Source organism: Trematosphaeria pertusa, assembly GCF_010094035.1.
Source record: "Trematosphaeria pertusa strain CBS 122368 unplaced genomic scaffold BU26scaffold_1, whole genome shotgun sequence".
Lineage (NCBI taxonomy): Eukaryota > Fungi > Ascomycota > Dothideomycetes > Pleosporales > Trematosphaeriaceae > Trematosphaeria > Trematosphaeria pertusa.
The window spans coordinates 734,106-756,704 of NW_022987212.1; the positions used below are offsets into that span (position 1 = coordinate 734,106).

At 54.3% G+C, this 22,599-nt stretch overlaps 8 protein-coding genes across 8 annotated transcripts; 3 read left to right on the forward strand and 5 right to left on the reverse strand.

The window, feature by feature from the left end:
• Positions 1-436: 436 nt before the first annotated feature.
• Positions 437-3,143, reverse strand: BU26DRAFT_444102 (uncharacterized protein; the record flags this gene model as incomplete). The annotated part of the gene is made up of 3 exons (XM_033824559.1): positions 437-2,824; positions 2,922-2,980; positions 3,036-3,143. The coding sequence occupies 3 exons, from the start codon at positions 3,141-3,143 to the stop codon at positions 664-666; spliced, it is 2,328 nt and encodes a 775-aa protein (XP_033690771.1). The 3' UTR covers positions 437-663.
• Positions 3,144-4,074: 931 nt separating this feature from the next.
• On the reverse strand, positions 4,075-5,373 carry BU26DRAFT_536220 (HSP20-like chaperone). The gene is made up of 3 exons (XM_033831336.1): positions 5,250-5,373; positions 4,715-5,043; positions 4,075-4,637 (listed from the first exon to the last, which is right to left on the reverse strand). Exons 1-3 carry the CDS (start codon positions 5,272-5,274, stop codon positions 4,380-4,382), a joined length of 612 nt encoding a protein of 203 aa, XP_033690772.1. The 5' UTR covers positions 5,275-5,373; the 3' UTR covers positions 4,075-4,379.
• A 202-nt stretch (positions 5,374-5,575) lies between these two features.
• BU26DRAFT_444107 (uncharacterized protein) lies at positions 5,576-6,879 on the forward strand. The gene is made up of 2 exons (XM_033824560.1): positions 5,576-5,994; positions 6,049-6,879. Exons 1-2 carry the CDS (start codon positions 5,947-5,949, stop codon positions 6,679-6,681), a joined length of 681 nt encoding a protein of 226 aa, XP_033690773.1. The 5' UTR covers positions 5,576-5,946; the 3' UTR covers positions 6,682-6,879.
• A 21-nt stretch (positions 6,880-6,900) lies between these two features.
• On the reverse strand, positions 6,901-7,828 carry BU26DRAFT_598622 (HAD-like protein; the record flags this gene model as incomplete). The annotated part of the gene is made up of 2 exons (XM_033835039.1): positions 6,901-7,756; positions 7,815-7,828. The coding sequence occupies 2 exons, from the start codon at positions 7,826-7,828 to the stop codon at positions 6,901-6,903; spliced, it is 870 nt and encodes a 289-aa protein (XP_033690774.1).
• Positions 7,829-7,907: 79 nt separating this feature from the next.
• On the forward strand, positions 7,908-9,148 carry BU26DRAFT_8070 (uncharacterized protein). The gene has a single exon (XM_033836361.1). It carries the CDS (start codon positions 8,113-8,115, stop codon positions 8,899-8,901), a length of 789 nt encoding a protein of 262 aa, XP_033690775.1. The 5' UTR covers positions 7,908-8,112; the 3' UTR covers positions 8,902-9,148.
• A 1,514-nt stretch (positions 9,149-10,662) lies between these two features.
• Positions 10,663-11,620, reverse strand: BU26DRAFT_471588 (Nitroreductase). Its single transcript, XM_033825384.1, has 2 exons — positions 11,243-11,620; positions 10,663-11,189 (listed from the first exon to the last, which is right to left on the reverse strand). Exons 1-2 carry the CDS (start codon positions 11,528-11,530, stop codon positions 10,869-10,871), a joined length of 609 nt encoding a protein of 202 aa, XP_033690776.1. The 5' UTR covers positions 11,531-11,620; the 3' UTR covers positions 10,663-10,868.
• Positions 11,621-13,280: 1,660 nt separating this feature from the next.
• Positions 13,281-14,922, forward strand: BU26DRAFT_8136 (uncharacterized protein). Its single transcript, XM_033836364.1, has 2 exons — positions 13,281-13,637; positions 13,689-14,922. Exons 1-2 carry the CDS (start codon positions 13,498-13,500, stop codon positions 14,851-14,853), a joined length of 1,305 nt encoding a protein of 434 aa, XP_033690777.1. The 5' UTR covers positions 13,281-13,497; the 3' UTR covers positions 14,854-14,922.
• Positions 14,923-18,474: 3,552 nt separating this feature from the next.
• Positions 18,475-20,821, reverse strand: BU26DRAFT_526435 (MFS general substrate transporter; the record flags this gene model as incomplete). The annotated part of the gene is made up of 3 exons (XM_033830700.1): positions 18,475-18,509; positions 18,647-20,180; positions 20,678-20,821. 3 exons carry the CDS (start codon positions 20,819-20,821, stop codon positions 18,475-18,477), a joined length of 1,713 nt encoding a protein of 570 aa, XP_033690778.1.
• Between the last annotated feature and the right edge of the window lie 1,778 nt (positions 20,822-22,599).

Genomic DNA, 22,599 nt, shown 5'->3' on the forward strand with positions numbered 1-22,599 from the left:
CAAATCAAACACCCCTCCCAACGGCTTTTCGCGAATACGGCTTCGTTTCAATGATCTATCGCAGTCACCTTCAGTCAGTCTGGCCTGAGGATCTGCTGGGCTGGAGTCCTCAAGTCTATGAAACTTTTACCTTTGCCGATGCATCTTGGGAAAGAGCTTGCTCCCCCATGACAGATCTGCAGAGGAAATAGGCAAGTAGTTCAGTGGTATGCAGACCTCTCATGCTGGGAACGAGCCAAGCCGAGCTTTAATCCAAGGGTGACTAGAGCCGACACGAGCGTGATCAGCAGAAGAATTGGCCTGGAAGAAGCCGGTGAAGCGAATCAACACAAGCTGAGATTTACGCATACACGTGACCGCAAGGGGCTATAGCCCCAGGGGACAAAGCTTCACTCTCCCACACCACAGCAAGAAGTACATGCGTGTAGATCAAAGTATGCCTTTCATGAATACGGGTATATCTCGCCATTTGACCGCCCTTTTGGTATCATTCGCTCGTGAAATATCAAGACCGCCCCGACAAGCGCCCCTGTCTAACCAGCCAAAGCCAACCAAAAACTTTTTAAATATCCCACTGATCACTGTCCAACAAAAAGGAGTATTTCACAGGGCTATCCACAGCTCGCTTGATTCCCTCCCAACCTGGGGCCAGAATCTGCCGTGCTAGGCTCCACTGATAATCTTGCTCACAAATTTCAGCTCCCACTCCTTTGGGTCCTCGCCAATGAACCGCGCATTACTACGCTCGGCCAACATGTCATTGGTCACAGCGATGCCTTCATACCACTCGTGGACCGTTTCGTCGGCATTGTCGCCCCAGATCACCAATACACCGTCCGTGCTGCGCGCTTGTGGTTTTGGTGGGACACCACGCATCTTGAGGAGCATAAGGAGGATATCGCTGAAGCGTTCGCCTTGCTGGGAATAATACGCTGGGTGCTTGTCGAAGGGCCATTTCGGGTTGCGAGACGGTTGCGGGACGTCTGACGCGGGTGCCGATTGCAGGGCTTGGGCGATGTCGCCATCTGTAGTAGGCTGCGATTGGCTCGGAGCAGTCTCTGCAGCAGGAAGAGTGACCGTGGAGCTCTGGTCCTCCCAGGTCCGGAAGAGCCAGCACATGCGTTCTACGCAGGCTAAGAGGACTACTGCGACCAGGAAAGTCTCGAAAGGGTTTGCCTGCTGGCGTTGCAAGAGCCGACGCTCGAGGTCATTCATGACTATCCGAGCTAAGCATGCAGCTCGCTTCTCCGTTGCGCCCATGAGTTGCATCTTTATCAGATCATAGGATGCCTGGTTGGTGATGGAGGTTATGGGTATGCGGGCGAGATTCTCAAGGTCGGAAGGAGTCATGGTTGACGGAGCCATAGTAGGAGCGAGGGATGGATTCGAGAAGAGATTCCAGTCTAAATTTGGTTTCGTCAGGATTCGTGTCAGACTCCAGAGCTCTAGCACTTTGGTAAGCAGGCCATCCGGGTTCGAAGAGGTAATGTTAAAGGCCGTGTTTGTTGTCGCCTTCATGAACGCTGAGTCTTCAGATTCAAAGAACGAAGGCGCCATCTTCTTGATGTATAGATCGAGCTTCCCACTAATGTCGTCTTCTCCGTCGATTATCTCCAACTGCGAAGGAGAGCGAGCGCCAAGTATTACAGGGTCGATTTCTGTGCTGTGCACTATTTGGCTCTGGCATTTGAGTGGCGTGAAGGTCGCAAAAGTGGCCGAGTCTGGGTAATGGGTCGCTTCTATCCGACCGGGGGTCTGGTCGAGACGTATTTGGCCCTTGGCCTGGCTGACGGCGTGGAAGGCCAAAACCCCCCGCAGGCCTGCAGAGTATAGGTTAAATTCCTCAGCTATACGTGTTCGAATGCAGGGCTGCTTCCACAGTCTTGCGCTCTCGACGTTCTGGCATGTGTTGCACGGATTATCGCCAGAGCAAGGCTTCTTTAACATCCTACACCGAATGCATGCTCCTCGTTTTCGGACTTCCTGTACTTCTTTCCGCCTGGAGTCTGTGAAGCGCCCGCGTACCTTCGGTTTCGCCGGTTTCTGGTTCACGCTGAAGTCGGTCGTGAAGTGAGTCTGGGTGGTGTTCGGGTTCATGGCAATTGGACGCGGCTGCGTGGAGGCCTTCGCGTCATTGTCGGCCGGTGGCGGGACCTGGTCCTTTCCATGATCAGGCAGTAGGGGGTCGAGGTTTGCCCATTGTGAGCGCGCTTGGCTGTGGAAAAACTTATCGGCTATGCCAGGATTTGACATATTGAGCTCTGGCTCCATTGTCATGCTGTTGGTCAAAGGCATTAACTCATTGGCAGCCGAGGCTGCCATCACCAGCGAGGGAACCATATGCGCCATTGATCCCGCAGAAGTTGCCAGCGGGAGACTGCTCATGTGGGGCGAACCTGTTGGCGAATGCTGCAGTGGCCCGTTGAACTGGTATATAGACGGAAGAGCCGGTGCCCCAGACATATCCATGCTTTGCGATAGAGTGATCGAGTCACCTTCCGGCCTATCGTCCTGTATCAGAAACTCTTCGAACGACGGGCCCTGACTCCCTCCGGTGCTCATCTGCTGCTGTTGCTGTTGATGCGGCGGCGGCGGGGGTGACTTGCGCTGCTTGCCCGGTATGTGCTTCCCTGATAGATCCAAATGCTGTCTTGATACCTCGGCGAGGGTCTCTAGGGCTGACATTCCTTGCTTTGAAGGCGCGAACGGGAGGTTCATCGTCTGTCCGTTTTGTAGCTGTGTGGGCGCCGCCTGCGCCATCGGATCAGGGAGGTCGGGAAGCTCGTGGAATTGCAGCAGAGCGCGCTGCCGGTCGCGGAGAGGTCTGCATATGTTAGCGGAGGTTCCATATGAGTTGGAGCGCTCTGGAAAAGGCAGCCCAAAGGATCCCAATGGACGAGACGAGGACTGAGGCTACGTACAAGGCTGGACATTTTTTCACCAGGTGGTTCGTAAGACTATCTATACGTCCCTTCGGAAACTGCGCCGCCGTCAGCTTTCATCTTCTCGTCTTTGCGGAGGCGGGGCACACCGACCTTCTCACCGCAAGACTTGCAGGTGTGTTGATAGCGATTGCTGGCATCCTCGAGTTTCGGGCCCCGTTCGAAGAATTCTAGGATGAGCTGGTTCGGGCGCCTTCCCATCGCGACTCGAAGCCTTCAGGCGCCGTGGAGCGTGAAGCGTGGGGCGTGTTTTGGGGTGGAAAATACTGCCGCAACCGACGTTACCGCCTGGAGCGCCGCCGCGGATAGTGGGGAAGAACGGTGAAGGGCGGAACGCCACCCGAGCCCTACCCGCGAAGTTTTCCACCTGACATCATCCGCCTTGAAGGATATAGTAGGGTGAGTGTATTTTGATCAGACCCGTCGTTTGCAGCCCTGAATTTCTGCAGATGGTAAAATGGTCCTTTGAGGGAGAGAAGAAAGAGCGCTAAGCCTCTCTAGGCTAGCGTGGGTTCAGTTCGCGACTTCTCCATCCACCATCATTATACTGTGGGAGACTCCGCAATGCACAAGTGTCGGCCCTGCCCTAACTACTGTTGGCTCTTAGCCTTCACCCTTGACATGCGCAAACTCCTCATCCGCTACCTGATGCCGCCGCGACCCTCCTTCCTCGGCCTCGATATCGTACAATCCCCAGCCCGGTCGGTACCATGCTGCCAAGTACAACAATGAGCCCTAGTATGTCAAATCGACCTTCCTCACGCGTTACTCTCCGAACGCTGGTTTCACTGGGCGATACGAATCCCGACTCCTGGCGGAGAGTACAAGCCTGAAGTGTATAATCCTTGAGCTTGGGCCCGCGAAGTCAAAAGGGAGGGTCGGAAGGACTGCGAGGAGATGAGAGAGACGCTGTGGGGTAGCAGAAGGGGTGACTGCCCTTTCGGTATTGCTTGACCGGTCGCAGTTAGATGTCCGAGAATGACGAGCCCAAGGCCATGAAGCAAGAAAGAAGGCGCAGCAAGAACTAGTTAGTAGGGTTTGGAACGTGTTAGGATAATATAAGACCTGTGTCTTGTACCTGCCCTCAACTCACAGGGTCTATGCCACTCTGATCATGCATTGCTTCAATATTCAGCATGTATCTTTGTTTAGTCATTGGGGCTCTAAACTCCTCGGGTCCACCAATTCTCACCAAAACAACATCAAGTGACTGTCTGGCGGGCAGCAGCAAGTAGTAGTATGAAGTGGATTCTTTTGATCATATACCGTGGTCGTCAACTACACCGGCAAGCTATCCCTCGGGAAAGCAAGCTTTGAACACAAAAGCATGCTTGCCCATTCCAGCGTTCCCGTCCCAATGGATCCAGAAAGTTCGCCGGTGGTAGTACACAAGCCTACCCAATCATCCCTCTAGCCCGGTGGCGGGCTTTTGTCCGTCTATTTCACCTCCTCCACCTTCTTCTTCTCGCCTTCTGCGTCGTCCCCCTCCAGCTCGGGCATGTCCTCGTCGTCCTCTTCATCGTCGCTGCTCTGCTCTTCACCCTCCATACCTGGGAGACCGCCTGCGCCCTGGGCTGCGCCGAGCTTGCTGAAGTCGATGCCGCCAAATCCGCCGTCGCCGCCGCCCATGGGGTTCATCTTCGACATGTAGTCCTCATCGTCCGGTACGGCGTCTTGCTCGTCCTCGTCGACCCACTGTGAAACGTTAGCTCTGCTCAGCTGCATTAAAAATCCCGGCAGTCCTTATGTCCTGCCAGGTATGCCGCACGTACCTTCTCAAAGTCCGTCTTCAAGAAATGCATCTTCTTGTTGTCCTTGAGCAGCCGAGGCCAATACTCCTCTTTGAGCTCTTTCTTGCGCAGCACCATCTCGATGTCGCGGCCCGTGTGGTGAATCTTGGTCTCCTTGGGGTCGATCTCGGCGAAGAACTCGAGGTCCACCGCGTATGTGACTTTCTTTGACGTGGAGGTGCCCTTGAAGCTCAGCGAAGTGGGTTGCAGATCCAGCTTCATTTCCTTCTCGGGGATATCGGTCGCGACGATGGTGAGATAGATGTAGTTCTTCTCGGGTTCGGACTTGGATGAGCGCTGTGCCCAAGTGACTGCGACATGTTAGCAATGCTCTTGAGCAGTGGCATCTTTTCTCTCCGGGCAGAAAAGTCGGGGAGCACAGCAGATCCACGGCCTCTACTAGTCCAATCCGCATGCAGGAGTCCCATGACTGCGAGTACCCAAAGGCGCCAGGTCGCTTGCGGTGCGGAGATGTCGACGTTGAAGCTTCGCGATACTGGAGTAGGCTGCAGCTTACCTTCTGGGGTGAGTGTGTCAGACATGTTGCCGGTGAAGAAGCCTGGTTCTGTGGAAGTGGATAGTCTCGTCTCGTTGGCGCGGAGTAAGTAGGAAACTTTGTGTCGTCTCGCAGAAGAGGTTGTTGTTTGCGGTCGGCGAAGTCTGGTGAAAGAGGAAGAAATGCAGTTCTGGAGGGGACTAGCGTGGCGAGGCTGGTGGAAAGCAATGGAAGCTGTATCGAATTTCAGCCCCGCAATCAGCCTCGCGCGGTCTATTTTGTGAGTCTGTGCAGTTTGCCGAGCAAGTATGAGAGGCTCGCAAGCTGATCCGAATTGGTATCTTAGACAATGTCGAGTGGTGAATGCGACCCGTAGACAAGATTGGGAGTGGCTGGTGGGTTGCGGCTGCCCCGCGAAACGTCACCGCAAGGGTGGCCCGAGCACCGCGACGTTGAACCTCTGCGCTTCCAAGGCACCAGAACTTCACTCTCCACGCGCCCTTTCAACAGCCTCAGGCCCCCAACACCCTAAAACAGCTATCCAGAACCATACCAAGAGAGACCATCAATCGCCGTTACTCAGAGTTTCCAACGTTCGAATTCACTAGCGCGACGAAGCGTCCACTCCCTACCCGACAGCGCCGACGCGCTCTTAGATATACCAAGCAGACACCTGCATGCTGTAGAGGATTAGGACAGCCGGCCCGAAGGATCCACCATGGAGACCATCCGGGGTCTCATTTGGAAACCGACGCCGGAGGAGCAGGTCGGTACCACAAGACCAACGCTCATCCCCGCCAGCAAGCTAATGAGCCTATAGAAGCGGAAGTGCTCTGCCCTCGTGCGTCAAAACGTCCGTAAGCTGGACCGCGACATCCAGCAGCTCAAGCAGACCGAACAGAAGACGAAGAACTTCATCCTACAATCCTCAAAGCGCGCCCAGCGAAACCCCTCCATGGCCAAGCAAGCCAACCAAGACGTGCGGATCTTCGCGCGAGAGTTGATTAGAGTCCGGAAACAGAGCGCGCGGTTACAGACGAGCAAGGCTCAGTTACAATCTGTACAAATGCAGGTCAACGAAGCCTTCTCGGTGCGAAAGATTGAGGGTAGCATACGCGCTTCGACCGGCATCATGAAGGATGTAAACTCCCTTGTGCGGTTACCGGAGCTGACTGGAACAATGCGCGAGCTCTCATCTGAACTGATGAAGGCGGGAATTATAGAGGAGATGGTAGAGGATACCCTGCCCGACAACGAGTTGTTGGAAGGCGAGGAGGATGAGGCTGAGGAGGAGGTCGAGAAGGTCCTGTCGGAGATATTGAAGGACAGGCTACCAGCGGGCAAGGCCAAAGAGGAGGCTCTGCCAGCTGCACCTGTCGAGGAAGAAGAGGAAGAGAACCAGGAAGAGCTGCTGGCTCAGATGAGAGGTCGGTTAGAGGCTCTGAAGAGTTAATGGCTGCACTAAAGATATTTTGTGACATCGCGGGCAGGGCATGGTAAGACGGAGTTGCGGAGTCCTTGTGGTATCGTCTATGACAGACTTGCGGCCGGATCTAATAGAATTTTCATATAATGCTAAGCCAGTGAAGGCATATGTGGTATCTATGCATGTCCATATCTGCTCATTGCTAATGGCGATTTTCTCTCCTGTTTTATAACCAGTCTACCCTCCTCAGTTTAGTGTCGACTGCCCAATACCAAACTCGTGATATGGAAACCCTTCCAGCGACTTCAACAACTTCCCCCATCCATCATCAATCTCGCCTGGCATCCCCACCCTCCTCTTTCCCTCAAGCACCTCCACCTCCGTATGCTGTAACTCCGCCTCCTCATCCTCCTTATGCTCGCCCGTCAACCCCGCCAGCACCTCCTTTTCCCTCCCGGTATACTCAACAAGTAACTCCGGATGCGGACACCACACTGTCTGCATGCCTGCTCTCCGTCCTGCCTCTACGCCCGGCACACTGTCCTCGAATACCAGACACTCCTCTGGTCGAATAGGTGGGTGACCTTGTTCGGTAAGTGTTCTGTTGAGCACCTTAAGCGCAAGCAGATAAATATCCGGCGCCGGCTTCCCCCTCCCCGGCGGTATCCGCGGATCATCCCCCAACACCTGATGGTCGCGATGAAAATACTCAAACAGCTCGGGCAGATGACTGCTCTTGAGTTTGAAATTGCCCGCATGACTACTCGTCGCCAGCGCCATGTGTACGCCCTTCTCCCTAAACCCCCGCAGCAGCTCCATCACCCCCGGCAGCGGCTTCGTCCGCGGAAACAGCTCCCTCTGCAGCTCTGATTGCTCTGTGAAGAATTGATCTTTCGAGATGGGGAGTTGTGCCCACGAGTGGAAGATGGCGCCCGCTTGGGGGCCGGGACGTCCTTGGAGCTGCGCTTTTATAGACCAGGGGAGGGTAGGGCGGTTGTAGCGTTGAAGGATGGTATTAGTGCAGATTGTGTAGAGGTCTTCGGAGTCGATGAGTAGGCCGTCCATGTCGAAGAGGGCGGCACGGATGGGCGGCGGGTCGCAGCTGGGTTGGTGAGTCGGTACTTCGACGGTTCCGAAAGGGTTTGGAGGAAGCAACGTACTTCATGGAGCCCATTTTGACGCCTAGGAGAGAGAGAATATGTGTAGTTGTGTGGATATGTATAGGAAAGAGGACTGGAGGAGACAGAGATGTTTGCGTTTGCAATTGCAGTCTGCGGCGAACAGTTAAAGTCGGTGAATGACTGCCCCACGTGCCGCGGCTAATACCCAATATATCCTAGCGCATGAACTGCAGAAAGACGTCGACTTGAGAAACAAATCGCCTTGCACGAAAACACACAACACACGCGCCCCAACTCCCAAACAGTACCCTCCCCAATCTTGCCCACATCTGGCAACATGTCTCCCTCTCAGACCAGTCCCGCTGTCAATCTCTCCCCGTCCGAACTCCCCACCCCCGAAATCTTTCCTCCCGAGGAAGAGCAATCCCTCCTCTCCGAATCCAACGCCGAAAAGACCTCCGCAAATAAGACCTTCACATCCGGCGACTACAGCTCCGCAATCCAAGGCTACGAGAAAGCTCTCGCCGTCTGCCCCACCTACCTCGAATACGACATCGCGGTTCTCCGGTCGAACATCGCAGCATGCCAGTTGAAGCTGGAGGAATGGAAGCAAGCAGTGGAGTCGGCCACACGAGCGTTGGAGGCTCTGGACTGTGTTGATCCTCCTGGAACTGCGGCGGGGAAGAAAGATGTGGAAGAGGGAGTGGTTGTGGAGGAAGTTGACGATGCGACGGAGATTAGGATTGCTGCGCTGACGAGGACGGGCAAAACCATAAATGATGTGCATAAGCTGCGGACGAAAGCGCTGCTTCGGCGGGCGAAAGCGAGGCGAGAAGTCGGAGGCTGGTCATCGCTACAAGGCTCTTTCGAAGATTACCAGACGCTCACAAAGCCACCGCATCAGTTGTCGAGTTTAGATCTGAAGACGGTGCAGGCAGCACTGAGGGAGTTACCTCCACAGCTAGACGAAGTGAAGAATAAAGAGGTTGCGGAGATGATGGGGAAGTTGAAGCAGCTGGGGAACGGCATATTGAAGCCGTTTGGGCTGAGCACAGATAATTTTCAGTTTACGAAGGATGAGAATAGTGGCGGGTATAACATGCAGTTTAATCAGGGCGGGAAATGAGAAGTAGAGGGTGGTGGGCCGGTACGTACGATGCGAATGGAAGGCGCACAATGCCTGGAATAACTCTTCGACTTCCGAAGGACAGTCTACCTTGGATCCCCTCTCTTCGACGTCGTCGTCCTGTGATCGATTGTCGCTCAATCACCACCTAGCTCTCGGAAAACTCTGACGCGACACGTCTCCAACCCGCTCGACAAGGGCAAGAAGGAATTCAGACTCCCTACACCTCGATGCTATCGTCCCAGAAGTCGAAGGTGGCGAACAACGTGTCATTGGCAAAGTGTATCAAGAAATGTTGAGCGAAAACCGGGTCAAGTTCATGGCGCTCTCATATATTTAGGCACAGCCAACTACACTTCGCGTGTTGTCCTAGAAGATGTGGGCTACATTACAATCACGGCAGTCTGCTAGATGCACTGGTACATGTCTTTGCGAATGGATTTGTGTGGGAGTGCAACAGAAGCCATCGACCGGCTGAACATTGAGCGCATACGTTAGGATCTACCTGCTTCGCACTTCACTATCTGCAATGGCAATAGTAATGTCCAGAATTTCGAGCTAATGCCAAGCATTGTGGGATTATCCTCGACACTGGCCCGGGAACTATGTCCATTCTCCGCTCCGTCGAAGATGGCTGCTACGAGCGGTTGAGAGGCTCCAGTGGCTCGGGTATGGTGTCTTACTGGACGGTAGAACGTACGAAGGGATGCGGACTTAGTTTCGTCTCTGCTTAAGGACAGCGAAAACATCACCGGTCGAAGAAACTTTACCGGGGGGATGGGGATGAGGATTTGGTAGAGAAGGAGTGAGGCCAATTCCTAGAGACCAAAGCAGCTCAAGAGAAAGCCATGTTTTGCCCGCAAGACTATGCAAGCACAGGGTGGAAATTTTCTTTCCAGATGCGTCTCATAGCGGGCTTTGTATCGGTCTGGTTCGAAAGAGGGTGCTCGCGCTGTCGATTCCGGGATGAAGCTGAATTAAAAGAAGAGATTGTGCTCCAGATACTTCTTGAGGGATGTCATGAGGTTTCGTTGTAGGCACAGGCCTGCAAGGGGACACGCGACACCCACCACTCGCGCACAGCCATCTAGTTTCTCCTATTAAAAGTGCGAAATCATCTAGACAACCTAACTGCGCACGATCTCTTACTCTCCTGCTGTCTTTTTCTCTCTCCCCGGTGCACGCATATGAGCCTCTCTCCAACTCAGCCTCCAACGCGGTCTCAATGATTCCACCTCAGCTCGGCGCTTATATTGCCATTATCTCATCAGTCACTGCATCGATATCTGTTGTGTCCGTAGCTTGTTTCAAAGCTTGGCTGTGCTTGTCCGTGCTTGTTCAGTGGGCCTGTGCTACGGGAATTGAGTAAGCGCCGTTGGCTTACAGCCCCGATTGAGAGCGGAAACCTGATTTGTGGGGAGCTAAGATGTTTTGGAGGTGCTGATCACATATTGTGGCACCTGGGCAGTTGCCTTTCTGGGGGCTGTATGGTTAGGGGAGAGAATTTCGGAACCGAAACGGAAGGGCGGAGGTGCTGATGACCGATCGATTGGACGACGCGCGCATTGAATTGCAATTTCGGAATCGAGACGGCAGGTTCCTTTCCGATCCTCCCGATGAATGTGTGCGATCATGGAGTGTGCGAACTCCGATGTGTGACTTTCAGGAGCGTGCTGCGCCATCGTAACCTGCAATTGGAGACTGCGGATTCATCATATTTCTGCTACACGAGGCTGATACTAAAATTCTATAGTTTAGATTCGAAGCTTCCTTTGCGGAAAAAGAGCACTGCGACGATAGGCAAATGGATTCAATCACCGAGGAGAAAGGCATTTAGTTAGATGATCTATTCATTCTAAGATTTCATCCATTGTACCTCGCGAAAGCAGTCGCTAAGGTAATTCCCATTCCAAGCGCCCGTTCACCTAGCTTGAAGAAAAGCAGTGGTCAGCTCACAGTCCCCCTCTCTAAGCGCCATAGACCCTCAGAGCCTTCTCAAGATGTGTCTTGGGCTTCGCTTCGGGGGTCTGACCAACAGGCTTGCCGAACACCATCTGGCACTTGAGCGTCCAGGAAGCGGGGACGTCGTAAGTCTTGCTGACGTAGGGAGTGATGGATGGTTGGTAGTGCTGAAGGTTGCAGCCCAGACCCTCGGCCTCGAGAGCGGTCCAGACGATGAATTGGTGCATGCCGGAAGAGTGCTCCTCCCACTCGTTGTAGGTCTTAGAGAGGGCCTTGAAGCGGGGAGTCAGGTCATCGTAGGCGTCTTGGTCGTCGAAGAACATGCACTGCATCACGATTAATCTTAAAGCTTTCACTAAGCAAGTGGGAGATGACTTACGGTCCCATAGGCGCCCTCGAAAGCCTTGATCTTGGGGCCCAAGATGCCAATGGCTGCGGGAGTGGCCTCCTCGGTGATCTTGTACGCGGCCTCCCAGAGCTTGGTGTGCTCCTCGCCGAAAAGGACAATGCAGCGGGTGCTGCGGACGTTGAAGGGTGAGGGAGCGTGCTTAAGGGCGTGGTTCACGATTTCCAGGATGCGGTCGTTGGAGATGGGGGATTCCTTCGACAGAGCATACAGGGAGCGGCGGCCAGCGACCGCGGTGAGGAAGGGAATAGTGGATGCCATTGTGCTTGTGTTTGTTGGGCGTTGAAGTGAAGGTGCTTAAATGTGTGGTAGAGGTATTTAGATGTGTAGTAGTAGGGTTGTGCCTTCGTTGTGTGAAGTTAGTTGAAGAGGGAAAGGGCAAGAAGACAAGCTTTGAGCCAAGAGATGAATGCTAAATCGGCGACTTGGGTTGAGAGACAGGAACGAACAAGCAATACGAAGGCTGCAGGGCGAGGCCATTTGTATGCGCTCCGTTGCTGTGCCGCCCTCAGCCACCCGCAGCTGAGGCTTACCGGCTGCATGGACCGTCACTCAACGTCTCTCAATTTCGGTTACCGTAGGCCCCCATCCTCTAAATTCCGGGGCCTTGCGGCGCCGATGTGCCTCCGCCGCTCTTATGTGACAATTTATCACGGCGTAGTGCCCATTGGCTGCCCAAAGGAGCCGCATTATTTGAGAGCGGTGAGGCTGGCGGCTGTGGTGATGACCGGGTTGGCTGTTGTGCTGTCTGGTCCTGCCACCTCCACGGTCGGTGACCCAAGCGTTGAAGCGTTCCACTAACCGCCCCGGGCGTTGGGTCTGATATGAGGGTCGTCTGCTGGTTTGAGGCTGCAACTCTACGAAGTAAGCTCGAAGGATGGCACGTTGTCGGACCATCTGCAGGAGGAATGGCTAGCGAGCCATGGCCTGCCTTAGCGCGAGGCTTGACGAGGCTTGGTAAAGCTTGGAGCAGAAGGATGGACTCCGGTGAAGTTCGAACGCTCTCCGAAGTCATTCATTCGCTTGCCGCTTCGTAAACAACTTCTGTGGACTTACTCGCGGTGCCGCGTTAACCTGTTCCTGGAATGCTTTGCGCTCCGGCACGTAAGAGCCGCATGAAACGGGCCTGTGCCGTGCTGACTGGGAGCCTCGCCAGCTGGGAGCTCCTTTTGGCGCTGAGGGGCCATATTGTGTATCTTCGATGCGCTTTGAGCGCCAGATGGCGCCGCTTCTGCCCTGGGGCGTTTTCTATCATCCATGCCCGGTTTCGACGAGAGCCAGAGATAGGGCGGGTAGGGACTGTCACGTGCTTAGCCGATCACGACCTCGGGACAGATATAGCAACACGCTAATAATACGCTAAACTCTAAGCAGGCATGGCGATCTCCAAATTACACGCACGCAGACACGGACTTGGCCTCGTCAAGCTCTGCCTTCTACTGGCTCTGCTGAATTGCTTGTCTCGAAAGCGGACGCAGCAGCTTCCTCGTGTCACTGAGCTCGACGACGCGGGACCCATACAGCTTGACCCTACCCTTAGTGTGCAGTGGCCCTGGGCTGAACGCCTGCACGCCTTCGGATCTCTCGTTTTCGTGCGACTGTTCAATGACGGCTCGTTATTGACCCTGGTCCGTCGTTTCAGTCGTCTGAGCACTCAATCTCCGCCGGGTGGAGTTGTTCCATTCACAATGTTCATCGGTGATCGAACCCTCTCTCGTCAACAATGGTCCCTAATTGGGTTCCAACGGTATCGTCAGCCAGGTTTTCCGTCACTAACCTGGGTGCACAGATGAGGCCAGCAGCTAAGCCCATGTCCTCCTCAGACAATCTGAGAGAGTGGGTCTCAGCCGCCCGTGGTTTGGGGACACTGCAAGTGCAATCAATCTTCCCGAGCAACGACAGCACCCCGTGCAGGCAAGACACGCGATGACCCTGTTGAAAGTACTCGCTAGCTATGAAGGGCATTTGGCGGAGTCATTGGTCCCGGTAAGCTGACCAGTACCATCGCGGTGCCGTAGCCACACCTGCAGATGTCTAGGAACGTGGTGCGCGACACCCGTGCTTAGCGTCCAAATTAGACCCTTCAAGCTATATAACATTCCCTGGATCTCCTCGATGATTTTCCTTCCAGAAGCATTCCATTGTTCTAGCCTACCAGCACATCATTGTTCCACCGCCGAAACGAATCATTAATCTCTGGTCCCCTCCACTCTTTTCCATCAGCAACAATGTCAATGGACTCTTACAATCCGGATATGGAGATCGATTCAATTGAGATCCAGCAGCCACCAGTTCGCCCCGCTCCGTCGCGGAGAAACGCGGATAAGCCACCCAAGCTAAGGTCGAGCTGCGATATCTGTGCATCTGCGTACGAGCTTCAACTCTCGAATACCCATGACGAGGTCTAACTCTTTTACAGGAAGGTCAAATGCGATCGAGAACGACCCTGCTGCCAAAGATGTATCAACTCGGGCATGAGGTGCAATTACAGTGTCTCGAGGAGGATGGGAAAGCCACCACGAAAGGACGCCAACGGAAACCCGCTCCCCAAGAAATCAGACCTCAAGAAGGAGGAGCGAAGGACCAGCGCCTTATCTACTCCCGAGCGCGATTCAAATAACCAGAACATTTTCGACGAGCAATTTGCTGCTGGCATTCCGGATCCTCTCAACGACCTCGGCTTCGAACATTCCCTCCTGAATTTTGAGCAATCCCCCACCCTACCGTGGCACGACCTGAACTTCATGTCCGACCCAAACAACTTTCCATCAGGCGATGCGTTCCTTTCCACTTCCGCTTTGATGGCCTTGGAGAATTCAGTCAACTTTATGGACAACTGGGGTTCAGTAGAGCAAGGCGACGACCTCAGCCGTGTAACCTCCAACTCCTCGGAACCCTTCAGCACCCAACCAACCGAGGCATCACCCACTCCTTCTCCACGTCTTCCACAGCCTCAGCACCCTCATCGCCCTGGCCATAGCAGAAAAGAGTCATGCCACAATCTCGCCTCCGCCACGCTGCAAAACCTCCATCTTCCTCAGAACTTCTGCCAATCGAATCCGACCAGTGCTCCCGGCGGTCTCGCACCTACGTCATCCATCGATCAGGTCTTGGCTACCAACCGCAGGGCTATTCAAACCTTCCACCAGCTGCTTCAATGCCCTTGCTCCAGCAACTCCGGCATGGTACTTGGCCTCTCGCTTATTATCCTGAAGATCCTATCCTGCTACTCAGCCATTGGCCGCAGCACATCTACACGAACGGGTACCGCGGGCTCAGTCACTTCGGAGTACACCTCCGGCACAAGCACTCCTTGGGAAGATCGCGAAATGGTCATGGACATTCCTATCTCTATGGGCGCTTATCAGATCGACGCCGAGGACGAAATGCACTTGAAGCTGCAGCTAGTTATCAATGAGCTGCGGAAGGTTTCGAAGCTCATTGACTCCTTCCAGGGACGCTACTGCCGAGGCGCACCGGGCGGAGATGGGATCTACGGTGCCCTGGAGAAGTTCCTGCGGGCTGAGCTTAAGGCTGCGTCAAAGGAACTCAACAACGCCTTGAGGAACAGCGAGGACATGTGAAAGGATGATAAGAGGAGAAGGATGCTGGCTTGCGGGTCCCCGCGGAGTGATTGGTTGATCTTTTGGACGGTTCTCTGGCGCGGGGTCGGGTTGTATTTTCTTTTCTTAGATTTAGAGTTGCGGAGCGGTCCACATACGCTATCTGTACATTACACGACTTCTACGAGCGGCATGTAAATGCATATAGACTGTGTCGATATTTTCTGTTATCTGCAATATATCCTTGGATTTGGAAGATCATTCTTGAGCAGTCTTTCGCGAGTGAGCCTCCAGACTGGATAACCCAATGAAATCAGTGCTCCATTCCGCATGCTCGCTCTTGAAGTTGTGGCTTTCAGGCTCAACCGAGCGAGCAGTAGTTCCATCCGTTTGGTACTCGCGATACTTCTCATACAAGGCAACGATCTACAGTCAAGCTTGCAACGAGATTTTCGCTTATCGTCCCTCAAGGTGTGCGTAAGGTGCGTCAGTCCAAACAAAAAGACCCGCAACAGATTTCCCTTGGGAAGGGATCGTCGTCGAATCAAAGATCATCTTCAATCCGTACTGATTCCTTCAAGGCAGTCCCTTCAAGCTTTCGTACGGCCCACCAAGCCCAACGGAGGGCTTGGGGTCTAGGGGCCGAGTAGTGCTTAGTTTGACGACATCCTGATGGAATGCCATAGCCGGGTTCCACTCTGCGCCTTCGTCCTTCTCACCGCTTTAGGGAAGGCTTTTGATATAGAATTCTCACGTAGGATGAGGGATTCAGTCTCATCAGTCCGAGGATTCCTTTGATGATGTCGCGTTCTCGCTAAGCGCTCGCTTGCCCCAGCCGGGTCTAGCTTGGTGGCGTAGGGTCAGGCAAGCTTAGCCGTCCACTGATCGACATCCTCCTCACCACCACATTCGTACCCGTGCCGCCGTCCACCGCAGCGCCAAGGTCCATCAAAGCTTTGGCGCCACCAAGCTCGCACGGCTCCCTATCAAGCCTCGCACCCCACGTCCTTGCGCTTGCTTATGCATCTCGACTCTGCCGATAGGCGGCTTCGGTATCCGAGTGGGATAGCGCCTGTCCCACAGCGTCTCTACACTGAGACCGCCCTACAGACACCTCATTGGAGCATTTGCATCTCGTATCTGCCTCGTATGCCGCTTCTGTGCTGCTCTACGCAGCCACACCTTGCCAGGAGAAGAAGGCGCAACGGTAGCTCCGCCTCCCCAGAATGTGGTTCACCCGGTAGTCTCGAGGCCCGTAAGCAACCAGTCGATCTTTTGGAGACTCGAGATCTTACGTTGGGTTGCGATCCTTTCAGCCCCGCAATCTGGCAGCAACACTACGCTACACACCAAGGACCCTTTTTGGAGCCTGATGCATTTCCACCTGCTGCAACATCCTCCTCTATGCAACGCACGAGGGAGCCTTGACCGACCGACCTACTCCAGCTTCCGTATTCCCAGCATCTTTGGTGCCTCAGCAATGCACATACGAAGCCCATTTACCCGGCTCGACTCCTGCACGGTCAAACTTTGCGGCCAGGCTGCCGAGGTCGACAAGCAGCTCAAGATTCCAGGGCAAAAGCTTCATAGTGTCTTTGAGCAGCGGCCTGCTTACTATAAGCGGACCGAGCTTGGCTGACGACTGGAGCAACGTCACACATGCTCAGGCACGGAGTCTTACTGGCAGTGCTCCCAGGTGCCGGATCTCGCGGCATGCCTTGATACAGGAACGAAGCGCCGCAGCTGCCATAATATCTGAGCGGATGTACCCAAATGCAGGCGGTGATAGTCAGGAACCAAGTAGCTGAACATAGTCCTGAGGGTTTTGCAGCTCCTTCGTATGTCTCAATTCACAGCACAGCCCCCCACAGACCTCATACCTCGCCCCGCCAACCCCGCAGTCTCAGCAAGCCAAGACGAGTCCCACGGAATCTTCCATGGCCTCTTCGCTTCGCAGATTTCCATGGATTTCTTTCATATCTATCGATATGGAAGGTGCCGTCTCTCGGAGGCTCTGCGAAGTCCGTCACATGCGCCACCAACTCGCTAACATGAGCTTCTCGTAACGCCTATCAAGCCGTCTTCGTATGCTGCCCCGCCGTTATGGCACCATTTCAATATCCGTATCCAATACGGATCACGGTGTACCTGGTTGAATCCGCCTAGTTTTGCGAAAGGTGTGGCAGGGGTCAGCAACGCGGGGCATACGAGTTACACACAGATGAAACAGCTATTTTTTGTCCACCCCAGCCACAGCTTGTCCCAAAGTAAGCTCCACGAAAACCTCAATGCTGAGGATATTATTCGCACGCCGAAATTCGCATTTACACATCGCATTCAGATACTTAGCATTCTAAACAGAACCGACTTCCGGGCCCGCGGAAGCAAATCATTACGAAGACCGCACGTGGGATTCCCTGCAGCTCCCGGGGCCCGCATACGAATTAATCTATGCAAGCTGCACAGCTAAGAAACTCTTCAAAGGACCTTGTCGTCGCCTTGAACTCGCTTTGCATTGTCTTGGCTACCGTACCGGGGGTTCTGAATGCGCGGCGCTTCTAGACATTCGTATTCTCGCCGCAGTGTACGGAATAAGTATCTTTTGCGGGCTGCGTGCTTGTGCTGTGCGGTTTGTCTCGGTTCGATCTGCCTCCGAATAAGCTTCGGTGCTCGAAGTATCGGAGTCTTGTCATAGGCTTGGCTGGTGCTTAGGAGAGGGGGGAATGCTCGGGCAGTCGGTATGGCATTGCAGGTGAATCCTTGGGTTCACGTGATTAACAGATCACTCCAGCATCATTGGGAATGCTGACTCGCTGCTTTCAAGGCTTGTATGGTTTTCTGGAACAGTGTGTCGCTTTTAGAATTCCCCATGTATCTACGGTAGTATCGTGCCATCGTGGCTTGTCCATGAATCTTTTTAAAGCGAAGATATTATGGTGACTTCACGGATCATTTGATGGCATGCATCCGAAAGAGCGAGTTCAGGGGAAGACAGCTCCCCATTGTTCCAATCATTTGAGGCCTGGTGTGGTGTTAGTAGTGATGGTGTGTCTTGTAGAGTACAGGCTCGTCCTATTAGACATTGATATTTGGTCTTCACAACCATTCACCGCAACAATACAGCCCTGCTCTAGGAAACGGGATTTCGCATTCCGCTTAACCACTGTTGGTTCCTAATGGCCAACATTTAGAGAGTCCTTCCACTTCCTCCATCAAATATTATTTCCACCGGCTTGGCGTTGGCTCCGTCGCTCAGAGCTACTGAGAAGGGAGCGGATAGTCCATCTCTACGTCGCCTCCACACTGCTTCCACGCCATTCAGTGCCCCCATCGCTCAGCGAGCCAAGCTGGGGTTACATGCTCTACCACAGGATTAACATTCGTTGGTTATCGACGAGACCACCATCCAAGTCACTGCCTCTCAGGGAACTGGCGCATCCCTTGACGAAAAGGTATCGCAAGCACAAGAGATAATACTATTCATAAGACTAACATTATGATACAAGACCCGAAGTACGTCTACTCCCCTCCCATAAAAGCGCTTACACGCCCTAATCATCGCTACCCTATATACATATAATCTATATCCGATCTAGCGGCCCGGAGGTCGCAACCGGTCTGCTAATACTATACCCTTGGATGTTACTCACGGGCGGCCTCTGCACCCGCATCTGCATCTGCGAGGGCGGCAGTGGCGGCGGCGGGGGATTGGACGGGAACTTTGTGAGGCTGCTGTTGCTCCCCCCGCTAGTCGCACCAACACCCGCGCCTCCACGCGGAGGACCCAGAGAAGGCCCTGAAGGCGGTCTACTACCCGGGCCTCCGGGCCCGCCTGGGATCTTGACGGGCGGGATCTTCCACTCCACGCCCAGCGCGCCGACTATGGCGAGACAGCTTAGCACCACCGAAATGGTGAAGGTAGTCGAGAGAGCGGAGCTGTATGCGTTCTTGACGGCGTGCAACTGCGCGGGGTCATGGATCGCCTGTCTGAGGCCGCTGGCTCCTGCTTCCCGGACAGCGTGGAGATCCAAGCCCGGTATCTGGCGCAGTTTCTCCTTGAGCTTGTTGTTGAAGACGGCCGAGCCGACGGAGATAAACGTTGCGCCTCCGAAAAGCTTGATACCGCTCATAAGCGCCGTTCCAATTGGGATATCCTTGGTCTCAAGGAACGCCTGCGCGATAAGCAGCGGCTGCTGCCACCCAAAGCCCTGCCCGATACCGAACAGTGCCTGATATCCTATCCAGCGCGGCGAGTTCGACTCCGGACTCCAAGTACTAATCAGCCCACACCCAATCGTCGCAATGACCGCGGAGCCAACCATATACGCAGCATGATACTTGACAAACTTATGCGTATGTCCCGCGATCGTCATGCCAAGCGTAAGACCCAGCAGCGTTGGCAAGCTCTGGACACCCGATTTGAGCGGCGAGGCATCTTTAATGGCCTGGAAGTATATGCTGATGAAGTACAGCAGGATGAAGAAACTGCCGCCCATGCAGTAGCAGCTGGATGCCGCGGTCCAGATACTGCGCTGCCCGATAATGCGCGCGGGGACGGTACCGGATTCGCCTTTCCAGTATTGGATCCACACCCAGGCGCAGATCCCTAGGCCAAAGAAGAAGAGCATTACAACAATGCGGTCATTATCCCAGGCGTAGCGGTCACCGCCCCATTCGAGAGCGATGAAGAGCGACGTGAGGGCGCCGATGAAGACGAGTGTGCCGTGCCAGTCGAGCCGCTTGATCTTCTCCTTGTTGGGAAGATTACGCAATGCGGCGTTTTGTGCGGGCTGCTTCAAGAAGAAGACAATGCCTGTGAGGGCGACGGCGCCGAGCGGCAGGTTGATAAAGAAGCACCAGCGCCAGGAGACCTTGTCAGAGAAGGCGCCGCCGACTAGGGGGCCGACGACGCTGGAGATGCCGTACATGCTTCCGAGGAGGGCGCTGTACTTAGGGCGACTGGCGGGCTTGGTTGAGAAGGCGATGATGATGAAGCTGCCGGCGTATATACCCGCTGAGCCAAGGCCGGCTATTGCTCGACCAACAATGAGCATGACCGACGAGGTAGCGAGGCCGCAGATGAGAGAGCCGATCTCGAAGATGGTGATGGCGACCAAGTAACCGTATTTGAGGTTGTAGAAAGTATAGATGCGGCCCCAGATGAGCTGGCAAGCACACGTGGTAAGGAAATAACCTGAGCCGTACCAACCCACATCAGAGAGGGAATGGAACTGCTTGACAATCTTTGGAATAGCAGTCGAGATAATCGTAGTATCCAACGCCTGCAAGAACACAGCCGTACAGATACAAGTCACCAAGACAGCCAAGCGCGCTCCACTTGGAAGATTCTGTGCAGCCGGCGGAGGGGCGGGCTTCTGCTCCTCGAGGTTGACTGACTTGCGTGGAGAGCTTAAAGACATCATCTCCATTGTCGATTGACTGGCACGCCCAACTGTGCCCAAGTCATCGGACTCCTTCCACGATTCAGCAATAAGCCTCTCGAGGTTCTCTCGCTCCTCCTTTATGACCTCGTCGTCGACGACAGAGAAGAGAGGGTCAACTGGAGGGAGGTATATGGACTTGCGAAGCGATTCGCGGAAAGAGCGAGGTCTCGTGGGCCGGCTAGTAGAGCGGAACGAAAGACTTCGTGGGCGACTTAGGCTTAGGCGCCTTGAGAGGGAGCGGGGCCGCCGAGTGGGTGTCTGGTTCAAGGGTGGCATGACCCCAGTCTCCTCTTCGCTGGGCGGGAGTATAGGTTCTGCATCTTCCAATCCTTCTTTGATAGCCTTGGGAGGAGTGATGGATCGGTCTCGCCGGCGACGAGCAGCAGCACTTGCATGGCTACCGAAGTATGCTGGTTCGTGGGAAGGTGGGATGGTTCTGATGGGTAGTTCGGCTGTTTCATCGATACGGAGCGGGGACTCGCTCTTGATGCGTCGTCGAATGCGTTCACGCCTAGCTCGCTGGCGTGCTCTTTCCTGCTCCTCATGTTGCCTTCTACGTAGGGCGATTTCCTCTTCACTGATGCCTGCAGGCGCTGAGAGCGGCGGGGACGATTTGTCTTCAATGCGTTGCCTAGCACGCGCACGTCTGGCTTGCTCACGAGCCTTCTCTTGTTCTTCTTGTTGTCGTCTGCGAAGAGTAACCTCGTCCTCTTCGATGCCAGAAGCTACTGGGGGGCCTGAAGGAGCTTGTCTGGCTTGCTGACGAACTCTCTCTTGTTCCTCTCGCTGACGATTGCGGAGCTCAAGCTCCTCTCTCAGCTCTTCCCGTCTTCTCTCGACTGCATTTTGAGTGGCCGATGCCACTAGCCCGGTTATTGTGTTCCATTGTTCCGGCGTAAACCCTCCCTCCACCGTTTGCTGTGGAGGCGGGGCTGCAAACAGTGGATATGGAGCCAACGGGCGCTCCTCAATCGGAGAAGGGGGCGAGTGGTTACGGTATGGATTTCGCGAGCCGTAAGTCGACGATCGAGATATTGGAGGAGAGACTGAAGCGTACCGCTCCTCACCGCTCGATACAGGTTCTGGAGAATAGGACCGCAGGTTTTGTGGTGGTGTGATCGGTGTAGTTGGCGAACCCCTTTGAGGGTTTCTTGGAGGAACCGTAGAGGGAAGAAAGAGCTCAGAAGGCTGCCGTCCACTGAACGTACGTCCACGAGGCCGACTTCGAGGCCCTTGATCGCAAGGGGGCAAAGAATCCGAATTAGAGCGCTGGTGATGGCCGAACGCTCCTCTCAGATGAGGAGGCGAAGAGCCCCCAGAGTTTGACATCGTGCCAGTTCCGCACAGCTCAAATTCGACCAAGCTGAAGGGAATATGAAGTAGTGAACGGAAGAGGATACAGACCTCGTAAAAGACGCCAAGAGACTTTTAAGCAACTTTAGGTGACCGAAGAGTACGAAGCACTGACAATCGATAAGAAACTGGCCTTTGAAACGCAGAAATACAAGTGTAGAACTAGCAAAAGCAAGAAGCCGCAGCAACTCAACTCTCGGGTCCGTAGCCTACCATGCTCACCATGTGCCTGGGGTTGAGTGCGTTCCTGCATTCCGCCCCAGGTACGTCCTCCCAGGGTTACTGCGTTTAGCACGTGGAAACATATTGCACGAAACCCGAGCAGTGGAACGGACCCGTGAACGATACCTCGATTCCAGGAACCGCGAGTCAAGTCTCGGAGCCAAGCCGCGGAGCGTGTGGTGCGATTGGCCAGTTGCGAGAGCATATGCACCGCCACCTACGTCGAGCTGTGGTGCGGTCAGGCCTGCAATCGGTTTCCGAATCACTGTAGAGGGTGCAGGTGTGGCTTGAGGGATCGGTAGGCGAAAATACGCTTGCTATACGAGGAAGTCTTCTAGAAGATTGAATATCGCATACTGACGTGCATTAGCTGGGACCAGGATGAGTGATAGTACCTGATCGATCTGCATGCAGATGTTAATGCAGTGAGAAATATGAAGATGCGTGTTGGAGACGCTATGCAGCGACTGAAAAGCAGGCTTGCTAGGCTTGATACGAGGTCGGCGAGGTTGGACTCGGACGGATAGCACGGTATTAACGAAGAACGAGTACAATATTTTCGCTTCCAGAGGGCTTTCGTGCCACTCCGTGACGGATGGGTGGGAAGTCGAAGGTGACGTTCATATCTCGGATAGCGAAGCGTGGGGTGCACGTGGCAGAACCTGGCTACCCATTCAGGCTAACCGTATTTGTCGCTAGCATCAATCCTTCCGTTTCGAGGAGATCTGATCGGACCCTCCGTCCTTGT